Source organism: Manis pentadactyla, chromosome 4 (assembly GCF_030020395.1).
Source record: "Manis pentadactyla isolate mManPen7 chromosome 4, mManPen7.hap1, whole genome shotgun sequence".
Lineage (NCBI taxonomy): Eukaryota > Metazoa > Chordata > Mammalia > Pholidota > Manidae > Manis > Manis pentadactyla.
Genome location: NC_080022.1, coordinates 224,004 through 241,542, shown reverse-complemented (window position 1 = coordinate 241,542; position 17,539 = coordinate 224,004). Strand labels below are relative to the sequence as shown.

The 17,539-nt window shown below is 64.2% G+C and overlaps 1 protein-coding gene across 9 annotated transcripts in view; it reads right to left on the bottom strand.

Annotated features, from left to right (window-relative positions):
* Positions 1-365: 365 nt before the first annotated feature.
* Positions 366-17,539, bottom strand: part of AGRN (agrin) — a 31,278-nt gene continuing 14,104 nt past the window's right edge. For 2 of the 9 annotated variants that reach the window (XM_057499563.1, XM_057499568.1), the window contains 35 exons: positions 14,184-14,399; positions 13,869-14,093; positions 13,566-13,790; positions 13,197-13,403; positions 11,927-12,145; positions 11,652-11,846; positions 11,364-11,564; positions 11,135-11,283; positions 10,955-11,060; positions 10,077-10,193; positions 9,833-9,997; positions 9,563-9,706; positions 9,339-9,463; positions 9,156-9,261; positions 8,728-9,060; positions 8,510-8,647; positions 7,947-8,074; positions 7,702-7,816; positions 7,503-7,622; positions 7,061-7,417; positions 6,785-6,977; positions 6,423-6,638; positions 5,756-5,985; positions 5,529-5,663; positions 5,353-5,449; positions 5,085-5,249; positions 4,884-4,995; positions 4,370-4,498; positions 4,022-4,214; positions 3,855-3,942; positions 3,645-3,668; positions 3,025-3,057; positions 2,600-2,824; positions 2,076-2,179; positions 366-1,762 (listed from right to left, as the gene is read on the bottom strand). In XM_057499563.1, coding sequence (XP_057355546.1) covers positions 1,605-1,762; positions 2,076-2,179; positions 2,600-2,824; positions 3,025-3,057; positions 3,645-3,668; positions 3,855-3,942; positions 4,022-4,214; positions 4,370-4,498; positions 4,884-4,995; positions 5,085-5,249; positions 5,353-5,449; positions 5,529-5,663; positions 5,756-5,985; positions 6,423-6,638; positions 6,785-6,977; positions 7,061-7,417; positions 7,503-7,622; positions 7,702-7,816; positions 7,947-8,074; positions 8,510-8,647; positions 8,728-9,060; positions 9,156-9,261; positions 9,339-9,463; positions 9,563-9,706; positions 9,833-9,997; positions 10,077-10,193; positions 10,955-11,060; positions 11,135-11,283; positions 11,364-11,564; positions 11,652-11,846; positions 11,927-12,145; positions 13,197-13,403; positions 13,566-13,790; positions 13,869-14,093; positions 14,184-14,399 — 5,693 coding nt within the window. In that variant the 3' untranslated portion in view covers positions 366-1,604. Of the gene's footprint in view, positions 1,763-2,075; positions 2,180-2,599; positions 2,825-3,024; positions 3,058-3,644; positions 3,669-3,854; positions 3,943-4,021; positions 4,215-4,369; positions 4,499-4,679; positions 4,692-4,883; positions 4,996-5,084; positions 5,250-5,352; positions 5,450-5,528; positions 5,664-5,755; positions 5,986-6,422; positions 6,639-6,784; positions 6,978-7,060; positions 7,418-7,502; positions 7,623-7,701; positions 7,817-7,946; positions 8,075-8,509; positions 8,648-8,727; positions 9,061-9,155; positions 9,262-9,338; positions 9,464-9,562; positions 9,707-9,832; positions 9,998-10,076; positions 10,194-10,954; positions 11,061-11,134; positions 11,284-11,363; positions 11,565-11,651; positions 11,847-11,926; positions 12,146-13,196; positions 13,404-13,565; positions 13,791-13,868; positions 14,094-14,183; positions 14,400-17,539 lie in introns of all 9 variants that reach the window. The other 7 variants (XM_036882597.2, XM_057499565.1, XM_057499564.1 and 4 more) reach the window with 7 other exon arrangements.

Here is a 17,539-nt window from a genome sequence, read left to right as displayed (position 1 = left end):
GGACCCCCTGCCCTTCGCGCAGCCAGCCTGCTATCCCCACAGGCCCTCTTCCCCCTCTGCGCTCACACACACAGGCACATGCTGGGGGCTGGGTGCCTGTGAGGCTGGCCCCCATCTAGAGGCCACCCGGAGTGCTGGCGCCCCCCAGCCCCACTCTCACCAGCCCAGAGGACAACAGCATGCACACTCACCACGTGAGGTTTCCTTGCCAGATGCAGCCCCCAGCCCAGTGCAAGGCCCCCTCCTCCACCCAGGGCCACCTAAGGGAGCCAGAGGCCTGCATTGCTCAGGAAGAGGCCGCTGGAGAGGGGCCAGCCCGGCGGGGCTGATGGGAGGTGTTTGGTGCAGACAGATCCAAGCACTGCTTTTAAGTGTTCAGACTTTATTTCACGGTGACTGACAGACACAGACTGGAGTTAGTAACATGACACATGGGGCTCCCCCCAGCCTCTGTGTCTAATGGCCCAGCCCTGTCTGCAGGAGGAATGGGGCTGCCACTGCCCCACCCCTGCAGGACAAGGGCAGGGTCAGGGGACAGGATGTGATGAATGTGACGTTGCAGTTTAAGGCTTTACAGCCAACTCTGCCGCCCCTGCGCCCATCCCCTGGCCTTGGTCAGACGCCTGGCCGGCCTCCAGTCACCTTCAGTAAGGACAAGCACCCCTCGCGCCAGAGCTGGAGAGGGTTTGCCATGTGGCCAGGACAGGAAAGACGACAGCCCACCGCTGCAGGTGTCACAGTCAATGCATAAAGACTCTGTGGTTGGTGGTCAGGCCTGGACATCTGTTCTCAAGAGGCAGACCTGGCTGCCCAGGTAGCAGGCAATGGCAACTGCATCACATGGCGGCCCCGCTCCCTCCTGGGGCTCCTCACGGAGTCTGGTGGGTCAGGGAGGGTATGCAGCCATGCCCAGGGCTGCTGGGTAAACAGGCCGAGCCAGCTGAGGGTCAGGGTGCCCCAAACAGGCCTGGGCCTGGCCTCAATTTTTCAGCACCTGGGACTGGTGGACACAACAGAGGGAGGGGCATGGTGGGGCCCCAACAGTAACATTGCTTCTAAGTCACAGTATTGGCCCATGAGGACTGGGAGCGGCCAGCCTGGGCCGGAGCCTAGTCTGGGAGGCTAGCTGCAGCCCACAGCCCACACAGGGAGGGCAAGCAGCTCGAGTGGGAACCTGGAAAGGCCCAGGGGCTTGCATGGAAGCAGGGCACCCCCCCACCCCAGGAGTGCTTTCCTGCTCTGGGGACACTGGCCTTGCCAGATGGAATATGGGTGAAGTGTGTGTGGGGAGTGTCTGCTGACAGGCCAGAAAACACAACAGCCCAGTACAGGCAGACACATGGGGGAGGGGCACAGAACGAGGGGCAAGGACACGGTGGCCAGAGGCGGAGGTGCATTTTGCTGGCCAAGCCCTCCATGCTGCCATATCACCCCTGAGTCTCTGCACCAAGTCTATCTCTGCAGCTCACCTGCCTAGATAGGAGGGAGGCCAGGCCAGCAGTCTTTCTGGCCAACACATAGCCAAGAAAATCATATCAAAAAAGCAACAAGTTTACAAAAATAGAAAATAATTACAGCAGGGTGGGTGGCAGACTGCAGTGTGCTCAAGGGGCAGGACAGGGCCGAAGCTCTGGCATAGTAACAGCATCTTCCAGCAGGTGCAGCGGGCGCCGACCCACCACCACGTCCCGCAGGCAGCCCACAAAGCCTGTGCCATAAGCCTTGGGCAGGGCCTGACTGATGGGCAGCTTCTCTAGGCCACCTGTAGGAAGACAGGAGGAGGGTCACCTGGCTGAGACTGTGATGTGCAGGCTGGGACACCAGTGGGCACTGGGGCCCACTGGCACCTGCATGACCAGGTGGTTACCTGGAGCTGGTCAGTGCCCAGGGGGAACAACCAACCAGCAGACATACCCCAGCCTCTGGCCTCACAGAGCCCCGCAAGCAGGACAGGAGGGAACGGGGTGCTGCCCCAGCCACCCATCTGCTGTCCTAGATGGGGCTGACTCATGTGCTGCTCTCAGTTTGGGCTCCAGGGGATGCCACCCCTCCTCTAGCCTCTCCCAAATGCTCACCCAGCCACAGGGTTCCATCTGTGTCCAGCTGCGTGGCGCCCAGTGGAGAGGAGCCAGTCACAGGGGCCTCATTGCCCACCTGAAGAGAACCTTCCCTCTGTTCCCTGCAGGTGGGGGATGAGGCTGTTGGGAGGCTCCAGAGGGCCACCCTGCCACCTCCAGATGCCTTCCTCCTCATGCCATGCCCCAGGGACCACACCACGGATCACCGCTGGGGAACAGGGCAGGGGCCTCATGTGGGCCAAGATGTGCTGGAGTGGACGGCCAGGTTCAGGTAAGAGGGACACGACCCCAGCCAGCATCTGGGTAGAGCAGGGACGCCCTTTCCAGGTAGGGGTGCCCTGGCCGTAGCTGCTCTCCTGCACCCTCTTGTCCCTCCCCACCTCACTGGCAGTGACCTCAGGTCAGGCAGCCAGACCTGCCCCCCACCAAAGGCCCCACCCAAGCCACGAGTGACCAGGCATGCCCTGCCTGGGCAAGTACAGGCACCACCTGCCCGCTACATTCTTGGTGCACCCACTGACCTGTGTGCCCTGACCCGCAACCAGCGGTTAGTATTAACTGGAACCGTGGAACGCAGCACCACAGGCTGGGAGCCTAGGTCGTAGGTCAGCTGCAGGCGCCCATCCACAATGGCCAGAGCCACATAGTCGGCCCGCTCCGCGGCCTTGCCGCTCCACAGCACCAGCCCCTGTGTGGCCTCTGTGCGCAGGCTCAGCTCAAAGCGGTCACTCTGCAGCGCCTTCTCGCTGGTGGGCAGAGGGCTGGTCAAGGCCTCCACAGATGGCAGGGGTGGGTGGGGAGGCATGAGGGCAGGGGCCACAGGGCTGGCAACATCAGGGAGCAGACACGCAAGCAGAGGGGCCAGGTGGACAGAGGGACGGCATGGCGAGAGATGAGCGGGGGGCAGGACAATGGGCAGATAGCGGGGCCAGGGTGCACTGCTCACCTGAGGGGGGCCCCGGAATCTGGAGCTTCTGGGCTTAGAAGCAGGAAGAGAGGGAGGCAGGTGAGATGGGGACAGACAGACTGTGGTGCAGGGAGGAGAAAGACCCAGCAGCAGCCCCTCCCTACGTCCCCTTCTCAACAGTGGGAGGCAGGAGGCGCAAGCATGCACAGAAGACAACTGGGAGCTGGGGTGGGGCTCTGCCCACCACAGAGCCCCAGCAGGGACACATGTGCAGCTCCCATGTGCAGACAGAGCAGGTGGGCAGGGCCCGGGTCAGGTGCGGAGCTCAAGAAGTGATGGAGGCCGACAGCCCAGCTCTGGGGGAAGCCCCTACATGTCCCAGCATATGTCTGCATGTTCGAGCATACGGCCATGTGGGTGTGCATGTAGTGGCACAGACATGTGCACGCACACACACGCATGTGCACTGTGCTGGTGCCTTGTGTTGAGGGCAGTGGGTGCAGGGGCTGGGCAGGGTGGCTGGCCTTCAGGAAGGGGTGACACCTTCCAAACTAGGAAACGAAGCCTCGAGCATAAACAGCCCTCCCCCCTCAGCAGGGCTGGGACGCGCTGCCGGGTGGACGATGGACAGAAGGGGGAAGGGCCCCGGCACTACTTACGCTGGGATCTCATTGGTCAGCTCGCTTGGAAACAAAGAGACAGGCGGTGAGAAGGAAGGAGGGCAGAGGGGCAGAGGGAGGCAGCAGGCTGGCTGGGGATGCGGGCCTCCCCTTCCTGGCTCCAGAGCCGAGGGCCGCTGGCCCTACACCGCGTGCACAGACAGGGCCAGACAGACCGCGAGGGGAGCTGGCCCCCGTGCGGCGCGTTACCTCTCGGTCACGGCGTTGAGGTACTCGATGTAGGTCCGTCCATCAAAGGCCAGTGTGTCGAGGTCCCCTGCCGACTTTTCAATCAGCCCTGAGATAGACAGCTGGGGTGAGGGCTGGCCTCGGGCAGGGTCCCCCCACCCGCCGGGCTCTGCGCGGGCAGCACTCACCCCTTTCACAGTGTGGTCCTGAGAAGCCCCCAGGACACAGGCACTCGTAGGTGGCCTCCTGAGGGACACAGGAGGCCCCGTGGAGGCAGGGGTGGCCCGAGGCCTGGGTACAAGGGTGATCTGCAAAGGACGAGACATCCACCGCCCGCACCAGGTGCTCTGGCGTCAGCAGCTGGTGGCCTTTCAGGGCAACCTAAGGGATGGGGATCAAGAGCTCTCTCCAGCCTCACGTCCTCCCGCCCAGGACAGCCCCTGCCCCAGGAAGACAGAGGCTCCGTTTGGGGCGGCCCCTTCAAAGCTGTGCCACCCCCACCTTGCTGGGGCGGAGCCCGTGTCCACCCCACGTACCAGCTGGATGGCGCCATTGAAACCGGAGGGCACTGAGGCTGCCCGGGCCAGTTTGCTGAAGTCAGGGGCCCCCCCGAGAAAGAGCGGCTCCTTCAGGTTGAGGACGGTGTGCGGCCCCTGGGGGAGGTGCTGGGTGAGGAGGCGCAGAGCCTGGGCTTGGGGCAGGAACAGGACACTGACCCCCAGCCAGGGCCCACCCGCCTCGATGGCCGCGTAGGAGGCAAGTGATCACAGGACCAGGGCCAGGGCTCGGCAGGGGCTGCCCTCGGGCGAAGGCAGCAGAAAACAGCGGGAGGAGAGGGAGCCGTACCTTGCGGGATTTCTGACATCCGACGAGCGGGGTGGGGGTGCAGAGCAAGGGCCAGAGAGCAGTGGGGGCGGGGGAGGAGGAGGCAGACAGACGGGACGCAGGACAGACGGGAGAGAAAACAGGTCAGTGAGAGCCGCTGCAGGGTGGGGGCTGTGCCCCGAGGAGGTGGCAGGCCGGGTGAAAGCCTGAGGCCGGGAGACTCACCGGGGACTCCCCAAGCACACGCGGCCCGGTGCCCACACGCATGGCGCCCTTGCGGCCGGTCCGCTCCAGGGAGACCCTGGTCCAGGTGCCCAGGGGCACTGGCTCCTTGCTCCTGGTGGGGAGGATACATGAGCAGAGTGGCTCTGCTAGCCTACCACCCCGGGGGCTGTCCCCACCCCAGGGCCCAGCCACCCGGCACACCTGATGACTGCCACCCCCTTGCCCAGGTCATAGCGGAACTCCAGGAAGTGGTCGCGCAGCGCCAGTGACACGAAGTCCCCCCTGCCGTCCGTCTTCTGCCCGTTGTAGAGGAGCAAGCCACTGGGGCTGCGCGCCAGGAACACCAGCTCCAGTGCCAGCCTGTCTCTGTGGTCAGGTGGGGTCAGTGCAGCGTCTCGGCACCCCCCACCCCAGGGGCTGGGCCGGGTCGGGGGCTGCTTCCCCTCGCCCACACTTCCGTCCTACCCACCCCGTGTCCTGCTCCAAGGTGTGCAGGCCTTTCAGCTCCAGGTACGAGGACCCACTGAAGTCGGCCAAGAAGGGCCGTGGATCATCCCACTCTGAGACTGTGGATTGCAAGAGGGGTTACACACTGCGGCCTGAGCCCTACTCCCCTGCATGCCCCCTGGAGAGCCGATGCCCCACCTGTCTGGCAGAGGGGACCCCCGCGTCCCATGGGGCACTCGCACTTGGCCTCGCCCTCAGGCAGCACGTAGCACAGGGCTGCCCCAAGGCAGGGGTTGGGCTGGCAGGGGTTCTGCTCCTCAGCACAGGTTGGGCCTGGAGGGAAATAGGATAAGGTCCCAGGCGGCTTGAGCCCCTGCCCCGACACAGGTGCCCCCCAGACCACCCGGCCCAGGCACGGCCCTTACCGAAGCGGCCAGGTGGGCACTGACAGTGGAACCTGCCGGCCTCCAGGGCCTGGCATGGAGCCCCACCAAGGCAGGGACTGGGCAGGCAGGGGTGGTCCCCACACTCGCCCACTCCAGAGCTCTGGGCCGTAGTGGTCTGCCAGCCACTGAGGTCCAGCCTCTGGTTGTTGATGTCCAGCACACGGATGCAGCCCCTGAGGCCGACGCTCACGGAGGTCCGCTCACGCACCCTGCCACAGGATAGGGGTCAGGGGTCAGAGAACAAAGGCTCCTCTCTCACAGCCAACTGTGACACTGGCATCCCCCAGTCAGCTGGCAGCAGGGGTCAGGCCTGCTCCGCATTCCCTTTTCCCTTTTGGTGCTCATGAGACAGCCAGTCCCACAAACAGGACAGAATCAGGAGGTGGGTTGAGGGTCAAGGTTCAGGACTGAAAGGTCATAGCCAGGTCAAACAGCAGCCTGGTACCTGGGCTGCCCACAAGACAGGCTCAGGGCTGGGCTACGGGCTGGGGCTGAGGCCAGGGTCACGGTCGTGGCCCACACCTGCCTTCCCCCACCTTGCTTTTTGTAGGTAGCTTGGGGCCCCTGGACGCCAGTCACAAGAGCCAGGGGTCAGGACCAGGGTCAGGGTGGGGACTGGGGCTGCCCCACCCTCCACGGTGCTCACACAGAGGCCTGGTCGTCTGGGACGCCACCCACAAAGAGGTCCGTGTCCAGATTGAGGCCATCAGTGCCACTGGGGCTCTGGCCGAGGACGGGGGTCTCGCCGTCCACTGACAGCGTGCCCTGGCGCCAGTGCCGAGACAGCTCCAGGCGGTGCCACTGACCGGGCTCCACGGGCACGGAGCTGGTCAGCACAGCGGGCCCCGAGCCTGTGTCGAACCTGGGGACAGAAACCGGTGCTCAGGACAGCCAAAGGGGGCCTGGACCACTGCCCAGCCTGGAACTCTGGCCCCCATCCAGTACCCCCAAGCATGTCTTGACCCTGATCAGCACCCCCACCCCAGCTGGGCCGCCCCAATGGCCCACCTGAGCTGCACACGGCCCCCCAGCAGCACCAGGGCCAGGAAGTCCTTGCCGCGGGCATTCCCGTTGTACAGCAGCAGCCCCTGTGGCTCCAGCGCACGGAACTCAAGGGCCAGGCGCAGCGTGTGGTAGGCGCGGAGCGTGGGGAAGGCCAAGAAGGAGCGGCCCCCAAAGGCTGGCACGGAGGAGTGTAGTGCTGCGGGGAGGCAGGAGGGCCTGGCTGGTGGGCGTCCCGGCCCTGCTCCGACCCACCCTGCCCTCTCCACATCTAACCCTCACCCTTCTCGCAGACGGCGCCTCCCCTGCCCACTGGGCAGCTGCAGGTGAAGTCTTCTCCGTAGTCCTGGCCCTGGCAGGTCCCCCCATGGAGGCAGGGCTGTGAGTCACAGGGCTTTGGGGGCTGCTGAGTGCCTGGGGGCGGGGGCCTGCGTCCAGGCACACGACTCGGGGCCGTGGGGTGGGGGCGGTGTGTGGTCAGGGGGGCTGTGCTCCTGCCCACAGGCCGGCTAGTGTGACTCGGGAAGAGGGCCCGAGGGGTCACGGCGGAAGAAGGCCGACGGGCCACAGTGGTGGCTCTGGTCGTGGCTGTAGCAGGGGTGGCTCCTGTGGTGGCTCGTGTGAAGGCAGGAAGCCAGTCTGAGGATAGGGGGGCTGTCAGGATCTGCAGGGAGCAGGGGTCCCAGGGACAGGCAGGGGGGCACACGCCAGACCAGGAGCTCACCTAAGTCTACGAAGCGCACGTGGTCCCGCAGTGGCCGCCTCACACCCAGGGGCCGGCGCCTGGGTGCCTGGATCTGCTGCAGCAGGGCCTGGCCCACGTCGGGCGCCCTGAAGGTCGTGGCTGGGGAGAGGGGACACTTAGCATGGCGGAGCCCCATGGAGCTCTACTGCCCCCTGGGAGGGCTCAGGTGGGAGCTCACTGGGGTCAAAGTGCACGTCCACAATAGCTCGGACAGCGCTGCCAGGCCCCAAGTCCCGCAGGCGGACGCTCCGGAAGTCCTTCTTAACCTCTGAGTTCCGAAAGAGATCGTCCAGCTGCAAGCAGGGAGCAGTGAGGGCGCTGGGGATCTGCCCGGGCTGGGCCGCCGGGTCCTCCACCACAGGGTTTCTCTGGGCCCGTACTGGGGGAAAGGTCAGCACCCCGCCCCACGGGTCCCACACTCACTGCGCCCTCAATGCTCCTGGCGGTCTCCCCGAACAGCTCTGACTTGGGGTCAGCCATCTCCGGTGTGTAGAACAGCTCCTGCCCCTCAACGCCCTCGAGCTCCAGCACACCCTGGAACGCCTTGGTGGCTGTGGGAGAGGGGGCAGTGAGGCCCCACCTGACCCCTGCCTGGCCTCTGGGCACAGGCCCCAGCAGCAGGTCTCATGGGGTGCAGGGCAGGTGGTGGTTAGTCAGATGGTCATGGGGTTAGTGGGGACCCCGGGGCAGGGCTGGCATCAGTTACCAGGCAGATTCCTTGGAGCAGTGCCCCCGGGCGGCTTGCAATGGGAAAGACAGGTTAGCCACAGGGTCCTGGGCACCCACGTGTGTGGGGGCTGAGACCACACATGCCTGTGTGTGCTGGAATCCCAAGGCCGTGCAAATGCACATCCCCAAAGCAGAAGCCCATGAGCCCCAGGTGCCCACCTGACGGGCAGGCCTACTGCCTGGAAGGAGAGACAGTGACTCTGGCTGTGTCCTGGCCATTCCGCACGTGCCACCCCAGCCTCCAGCCACCCACTCACCAGGACAGTTGGAGCCCTCTGTGTCCAGTGAGGGCGTCTTGCCATCTGAGCAGCAGCCCAAAGGCGAGTTGTAGCAGGAAGCCCTCTCCATGGGCGGCCCAGGGGTCACGGCACTGACCCCCTCAGGGGGCTCAAGTCCTGTGGAGGTTCCGTCTGAGCCCAGCCCCAGGTGCAGCCCTCCTGGGCCCTGCCCGCTGCATCCCAGAGCCTGTGCTCACCCCCTGAGCCTGCCCCACTGGCCTCCAGATCACCACTCAGCGCTTCATCACCACTCCCATCGGCGCTGCCGGATTCACCGAAGGCAGCAGTGGCAAGGCTGGCTGCCACGGCGGGGGCCGTTGGGGGCACAGTCAGAACGGCCCTCATGGTGGTTCTGGGGATGCTGGCAGTGGTCTGAGGTCCTGATGAGGGTCGAGGGGTAGGCCGGCTGTGGGAGGCCCTACTAGGAGCCAGGGGGAGGGTGCTGGGGTGGGGCTGCAGAGCCAAGCTCAGACTGAGACCCAAGGTGGCCACAGGAGGGGATGTTGCGTGGGTACCGGGAATGACAGCTTCTGCAAGGAGAGAAGAGTCCCCATGGGGCCAGGGTCAGCGGTCAGGGCAGGGTCAGGCCCTTCTAGCCTGTCCTGGGGGGTGGATTGGGCCTCACCCTGGCATGGGCCGAGGCTCCGGACAGAGATGCTCAGGCCTCGGCGGCAGGCGATGGTTCTCAGCTGGCACTCACTGCCATAGGTGATTCCATCCGAGCCACAGACCTGGGACACACGGCAAGGATGCTGGGGGTGCCCCGCCCGGCCCCACCCTGCCCCCCTTCCCACTCCCCATCCCTCACCTTGGTGGTGCTGGTCCCCGGGCAGGTGGGCGCTGGGCACACACAGCGGGCAGAGCCGGCCTCCTCCATGCAGGACGCCCCAAATTCACACTGCACCTCAGCACAGGTCTTGGGAACCAAGGAGTCTGAGGCATAGACACAGGAGACCCTGCTGGCTCGGGGGCCCCGCCCCGTGGAGGGTGCTCCAGCACGGGGGGCCGAGGCAGCGCCAGGCCCAGCCTCACCTGTTTCACAGCCAGCAGGGCCCAGGTCCCGGCCGTCTGGGCACTGCCCACACTTGGGCCCAGCCACGCCAGGCTTGCAGGAGCACAGCCCTGTCATCTGCTCACAGTCATCCCGCACGGCCCCCTGGGGGTCGCAGCTGCAGGCTGGGGGGCGGGGGAGACACTGAGCCCTGGGCCTGGCTTCCTCACCAGCTCTGGAGCCCGGCCCAGCTTCTGCCAGGCAAGATGGGGGGCACAGCGACAGGGTGGACAGGGGGGCCTGTCACTCACGGGTGCAGCCACTCCGGCCGTCAGTGACGATGCCACGGAAGTTCCAGAAGCCGGGCTCACAGCGGTCACACTTGAGGCCTCCGATGCCAGGGCGACAGGAGCATTGGCCTGAGGCTGGGTCGCAGGTGCCTCTGTAGGAGCCGTGCGGATTGCACTGGCACAAGCCTGCAAGGCCGGGCAGGCAGGGTCACTGGGCCGCAGGGCTCCGCCTGGCTGCAGGTTAGGGCCGGGCTCAGGTACTTACTGGGGCAGCCAGCCAGGCCCACGCCCTGGGCAGCAGTGATGTTGTCCTGGCAACAGCCATAGGGGGTCTGGGTGCAGTGTGGGGGAACTGCAGGCAGCAGTGGGGCCAATGGGGGGCCTGCAGGGAGGGGCAGGGGCTCAGGCACCAAGGAGTGCCACATGCCCACCCTGGGCCTGCCCTCAACCATGCCTACCACCTCCACCTGCCCCAACCATCACCACTCAGCCCTCCTGAGGCCAGCTCCTCCTGGGGCCTGGGAGGCACAAGCCTGGGCCACAGGTGTGGACCACTTACAAGAACATGCTCACACACGCAGGACTGGGAACACACAGAAAACCCGAAGGTCACGGACACCCAGCCCCATGCAGACACGTGCAACCAGGGACACATGGTTGGAGTAGCATCTCTGCAAAGTGTGTGCACCATGTTCACCCACATTCCCACAAAACCAGACACCTGCACACACACACGTACCCGTACACATGTGAAGGTATGATGATTGCTACCAGCCACCTCATAAGAAAGCGCCCAGAGGTGGGGCTCATTAACTCACAGCTGGCTCCCTGCAGTGCCAAGCCTGGCACCCAGCAGGTATGCTCACCGCTCACTTGTTGGCTGACAAGCACACACATCCACACAGTGCAGCTACACAGTTGTGAATATGTACCAACACTACACACTTAAAAAGCAAGCATTCATACACATGTACCTCAGCACGCACATAGCACCCATGCACACACACGTACCCATATGCCTCATGCCTGTGTGCACACACACATCTTTGAACATGCCCAGAAAGGGAACACGGAGGCTGTGGCACATATACACAGCATGAGGGCACCCACACGGGTGCCGACATGCCCCGCATGCCTGCTCACCTCGGCAGGCTCCCTGAGCCGCGGTGTACAGTTCTGGCTGCGACTCACACCTGGCCTTCTTCAGCTCACACTCAGAGCCATAGGTGACCCCATCTGAGCCACAGACCTGGAGGGCGGTGTCGGTGAGGGTGGCCGCAGCCTTCCCTGCCGCCCGCCCAGAGCTGGGGGAGGGGAACTCACCGGGCTCCTTAGGACACCCTGGCAGCCGAAGCCACAGACACACGGCCCATCCTCCGAGTCCTCGTCCCAGACGCCACCACGATGCTGGCACAGCTCCTGCTCACACTCGCTGTCCTCCCCGGAGCCGGAGCCTCCCGAGCCACACTCAGCTGCAGGGAAGGGCTGAGTCGCCTGCGGAGTCCCGCCCAAGGCTGGTGCCCGAGGCCCACGCCTGCTGCCCCCAGCTCACCCTGCTCACAGGGCCCTGCCCGGGCCTCTTCGATTTGTGCCTGTCGCCGGCATGCAGCCTCACGGAGCTCACAGGCGCTGCCGTAGGTGACACCGTCGCTGCCACACACAGGCCCGGGTGGTGGGCGCTCACACCGGGGACACACACACTGCCCCGCTAAGCACACGGCCCCAAAGGCGCACACTGTGTCTCCACAGGTCTCTGCAGAGGATGGAGCCAGGCAGAGTCAGGGGACCCCAGCTGCGGAGAATCGGGACCACAGCCTGCCGACCCCCACAGCCCACTCACGGCAGTGTCCGGCCGAGGTCACGTGCAGGCTGATCTGCCGTGTGCAGGCATGGACGTGCAACTCACACTCGCTAGCATACGTGCGCCCATCAGAGCCACACACTGGCTGGGCCGAGGCCACACACTCAGAGGGGCACACACAGCGCCCTGTCTCGGCCTCACACAGGGCTCCAAAGCGGCACTGCCCACAGCGGTCTGGGGAAAGGCTTCATCACCATAGCGACCAGGACCCGTCCCCCACCCCCCTCAGCAACACCCACTTGCCCACCACTGACCACAGGGTCCTCTGCGGGCCACCTGGATCTCCCGCCCCAGGGCACAGGCTGTGGCTTCCAGCTCGCACATGCTGCTGTACGTGAGGCCATCGCTGCCGCACACGGGATCGTAGGGGCCTGAACATGCTCGCTGGCACACACACTCGGCTTCTCCATTCTTCACAGCACATGCTGCCCCAAACGGGCAGTGCACTCCAAGGCATGGAGATGGGCGCTGGTCTGGGGGGCACATGGGCACTCAGTGGGCCCTCCCTGCTCCCCTCGGCTCACGCACCAAGCCCCCAGCCCACGCAGCAGACCCCCTCCAGGGTGGGGATGGCAGAGGAAGTGTGGAGAGGAAGGAGGGCCAGATGCATAGGACACAGCAGAGAAGGGGACAGACACATGACAGACATGGACAGGGACACAGACCCGAATGGCCCCAGCCCCTTGCCTACGTGTGGGGGCAGGGCTGCCCCAAGACACGGGAGCTTTCTGACTGCTCACAGTGGGTTGTGGGGAGGCCAGACTTACCAGGCCCACCCAGGCCACTGACCCCTGACCACCAACAGCCCTGGGACACCCATGCATGCATAGGGGGCTCTCTCTAGCGGGGAGGAGTCTGCGAACCACAGTGACACCCAGAGCCACACGGGGAGAAGGTGTCTGTCCACTTGCTCTGAGGACCACAAGGCCAGGCAGCAGTAAGCCACCCCCCGCCCCCTCGGCTGCACTGGGGGCAGACCTCGGGCTGTGGGCTCCTGGCGGCAGGCGTGGTACCTCATCCTGCCAGCAGGTCAGGCTGGAAGACACAAGAGGCGGAGCCGAGAGGGGAGGAGGGACAGAGAGGAGACAGACGCAGGAAGAGGGGCCGAAGACGGACAGACACACCGACAGAGATAAAGCAGAGGTGGGCAGAGCCCCAGCCCGCACGGGACTCGCCATCTCAGCCCTCTGAGGGCCCGTAAAGCCTGACTGGGTAAGGCTTCTAAGGGGGTGGCGTGTGTCCCAGGAGGGTGGGGCCGAGGACTTGAGGGCTGCAGGCCAGGAGAGCCACACGGGGCACCAGGGAGCCTGCAATAGGGACCTGCCTCTGCCCCACTGCCCCCAGGGGCTCCAGGCTCCCTCCTGACAGACTCCACTGCCCAGAGCCCGCTGACAGACAACAGCCTTGCCAGGCCTCCCCACAGCCCCGGAGGAGCATGATCTGGGATGGAGATGGTGTATGACTGGCGGCAGGGACAGATGCAGGACCGGCCCGCTCCCAGCACGGACCCACCACAGCGCTCACCACACAGGCCCTGGTGCTTGGTGGGAATGGCACGCTGCTGCTGACACTCGGCCTGCTGGCGCAGGCAGTCGTTGTCATACGTGTGCCCGTCATGGGCGCACACAGGCCTGTAGGCTCCGTCACAGATGACACGGTCGCAGGAGCAGTGGGGGCGGCCTTGGCGGGACAGGCACACAGCGTTGAACCTGCATGGGTCTGGGCACTGGTCTGGGGGAACAAGGAGGTCAGAGAGGTCAGGGTGCCACACCAGCCCCCAAACCGGTGCGTGCACAGGATCCATGGGCACCCAAGGCTGCAGGAAAGGGTGGGGACAGGCAGGGCCAGGGGTCACACAGAGGGCTGGGCAGGCCTCCCCCAGGGGCTGCTCACCTTGAGGCTGGCACTGGCCTGAGTGTACTTTCTGGAGCAGGAGGCCTCGGGCAGCCCCAGAGCGGCCCATGACACAGTCATTGTCATAAGTGACCCCATCATCCCCACACACAGGCGCAAGCTGGGGAGAGCAGCCCTCTGGCCTCAGAAGTATCTCAGGGCGCCGCGAGCGTGGATTCACGCGGCAGATGCGGCTCATGTCACTGCTGGCACCCTGGCATGGGTCTGCAGGGCGGAAGGGCAGGGGTCAGAGTGCTGTCTCCATGCGCACATGGGTCAGGCTAGCGCAGGCTCAGTGCTCACCACAGGGGCCGTTGAACTTCTTAAAGATATTCTCCTGGCGCGCGCAGGCGTGGCGCAGGAGCTGGCACTCGCCGGGGTAGTCAGCGCCATCACTGCCACACACAGGGCCCTCCGGGGCCCCGGGGCAGGTTGCAGGGCACAGGCACGTGGCTGTCTGTCCATCGGCTGAGCGTGCACAGGTGCTGCCGAAGCTGCAGGTCACATTGGAACAGGGGTCGCGGGACCCTGTGGGCAGACAGGGTGGGGTCACGCGTCATCCGCCTGCCTGGGGAGGCCTGAGCATGCGCCCGTGCCCAAGTGCATGCACACACACACCGCAGGGCCCGCGGCTAAGCAGGCGGATCCGCCGCTGCTGGCTGCACTGAGCCCGCTGCAGCTCGCATTCATTGCTGTAGGTGGAGGCATCTGAGCCGCACACTGGGGCCACCACACTGGGGCAGGTGCTCTTCTTGCACACGCAGGAGGCTCGGCCCGGACCCTCTGCACTAGGCTCACACACGGCTCCGAAACCACATAGCATCCCTCGGCACGCTGCAGGCAGAGGTGGAGAGTAGAAGGTCAGGGCCAAGGGCATCCGTGCACACATCCCAGCGGGCCTACACCTGTTTACACTCATGCTCCCACGTACCCATGTGTGTCCATCACTGCCAGACATGTGCTCTGGCGCTCAGAGGCTGGACAGCCCCCTCTCAAGCCCTGCCCACCAACCCGGGGGCTTTCCGCCTGGTAGAACCTTCTCTGCCCTCTCCCCAGTCCCCACAACTGTGGAGGGAAGCATCTCCTGGACTCCAAACCACCTCAGGGTACCACTGCTCCTGATCCACCTCAGGGTCCCCTCTACCCCCTGCACAAAGCAGGAGACAAACAGTCCCAGCCCAACAGTATTACAGGGACAGCCCCTTCCTGAACACAGCATCAGGGCAGGGGGCAGGGGGCAGGCCGACTCCTAAGACCTCCACCCAGGACTGCACACACATGGGCAGGCAAGCCCATTCCAGGCTGCAGCTGTCTGGTTCCAATAGTTGCTTGATTGGGCCCAACTGTCACTAGTAAGTTATAGAAGGGGGCATGGGGCAAGGAAGGCACCCCCATCACCTCCTAGCAGGAAGCGGGGCAGGAGGGAGGAGGCACCCCCAATCCCAAGGAGGGCAGGACTCTTACCTCCAGCTACCCCACAACCCAGGCGGAGTGAACAGGAGCCTGAGGCAGGGATGGGGGGTGGGGGGCAACCATGGACACTGCAGCTTGAAAGCTCTGTGGCTACCTATGTCCCCCTCTCCGGCACCAGTCGACTCCCGCTTCACTTGTGCAGGCCCTCTGCCACCTGCGCTCACATGCCCGTGACTGCGAGCAAGCTGTGGCCTCGCCATGCCTCACATCTCCTCCTGAGTGCAGACAATGGGACCTGCCTCCTGGGGTTACATGGGGTTAAATGTGCCACAGGCTTGGAGGGGCCCGGCACCAGCTCTGTGGAGTACCAGCTCCACGGTTACTATGGCAACAAGGGCCGTCATCACACTGGCCTCCTCTCTGTTCGGTTAAAAACCAAATTCACACCGTGTGCTCCCAGGACCCATCTTCCCGCTTTCCACCCCCTTCCTGCTCCTTCAGCTCTCCTCTCTCTCCCCTTAACACTTCCCTCTCCTGCTTAGCCTTCTGTCCAAGGTCCCCAGGATGCCCAGGCCAAATCCACAGGCACGGCTGATGTCTGGCAGCTGCTCTGTTTGGCTTTAAGCAGATCTGCTGACCAAGGTCTCTCCCAGGGTCCTGACCCCATGGCCAAGGAGCTGGACACCTCACTGAGCCTCAGGCTCCTTGGCTGCTGTGGTGTGTCTGTGCCCTGGGGGCTTAGGCCTCCCTCCCTCCCTCCCTCCCAAGGCCCCAAGCCCTTGTCACCTACACCCACCCCTGGATGTTCCCTGCCCATCCCTCCACAGCCCAGGGTTCTGCACTGTTGCCCCAAGACAGAGGCCTGGGGAGGGAGGCAAGAATGGCCATGGCGGCTGACCCATGATGAACAGGGCAGGGGCACGGGGTCAGGTGCAAGGACGGACTAGAGGGCGAGGGCCAGGGGGCTGGAGGCCAGGGGTTCCTTAAGGATAGGCTCCAGAGGAGGCCAGGGTGCCTCTGGGGTGCCATCAAGCCGAGGCCCCAGTCCTTCCCCCTCCTTTTTGGAGCCTGCTTCCTGTGAGTGGCTAATAGTGTGAGCATGGGCCTGTGGGGGAGGGGCTGTTTGTGCTGCACAGGGGATGAGCTCCATGTGCTCAAGCCTCTGCTTTGCCTGCATCGTGTCACCAAATGCCACAAATATCCTAGGAGCCAGGTGAGGCTGCTCCCTGGCACCCCTTGATGTCTGTTTATGGGTCTTCTCCCCCCTGGGACTAAGGTATTGTAGAGGCTCAAGATGAATTAGTTCCTTGATTGGACATCACACATGCGTAATAAGCATGGAGACCATGTGCAAAGATGACGTCACATGTAGACACGCACAGATGTGCAGGTGAAGCTTATCTAGCAGCCACACCCTGTGTGTATCAGGCATCACGACTGTATTAGCCCTGGTCACCACGCAGACTGCTCATCATAAATGCAGGTGGAGCACCCAGGCACCCCTGAGCCTTGAGCCACCAATGGGTCACCTCTAGGGCCCTGCCATGCCCTGCTGGCTCTGCTGCAGGAGCCTTGCCCCAGCCGCTCAGCATCCCTCTTGTCGTCTCACCCCCTGCACGCCTAAGGCCTCCTCACAATATGTAATGCTGGAGGCGGCAGAGGCTTTTTATAGCTGTGGGTTGGAGTGGGTATATTTAAACCCCTTCCTGGTCTTGGGTGGGTTGGGGGTGGAACAGATGCCCCAAGCCTGCCTGTGGCCACAAATATGGCACATGTGTCTGGGAAGGATGAAGATGGCCGTGGCACACAGCTGTCCCTGAGGGTGCAGCAGGACTGGTGTGTGGGTGTGGAGGTCCATTTGTGCAGCCCTGGGGGGCATGCGTGTGTAAAGGAGACACACCAGGCTACTGGGTTTCAGGAGAAGAGGCTGAGATGCTGGGACAGGGAGGTGTCCTTCCACCTGAACAAGCCCTTCAAGTTCACATGGCTCCAGGTCTCTTCCCATTGCCGTGGGAGACTCAGACCTGGGCTGAAGCCTCCAGCCCAGCGCAGACCTGCCTCCTTCCACGGCCCATCCCATGTACAGATAGTCCTCTATATATGACTTTTTTGAACCTGGGCAGGTACGGTACCCACGTACCAGGGGGCCCAGGTACTGAGAGCAAACCTGGGAGTGCCCCCATCCCAGAAAGGACCCAGGCCACACTTTCCCTTGCCCCCTGTGGTACTAACAGCTTTCTCCCCACCTCTCACATTAGCATAACTGCAGTGGCCCCCATGCCAGCAGGCCCCCCCGGGAGGCTGGGCCCCAGCCTGCTCATTCCTAGAGACAGACCCTCCGACCCCTCCTCAAACAGCTGCTCTTGGTCCTGCTGAGGCCTTCCCCCTATGCCCCCCATCCCCCAACGCCCTTGCACACATTGTCTGATCCACTTCACAATGTGTGGACTCCAGGACTTTTTCCCAGTTTTTTGGCAAAGGAGGCCAAGGCCCAGAGAAGTTAGAGCTCAGACTAAGACAGGTTGGGCCCAGGGACTCCAGACCCCAAGCACCCTCTGCTG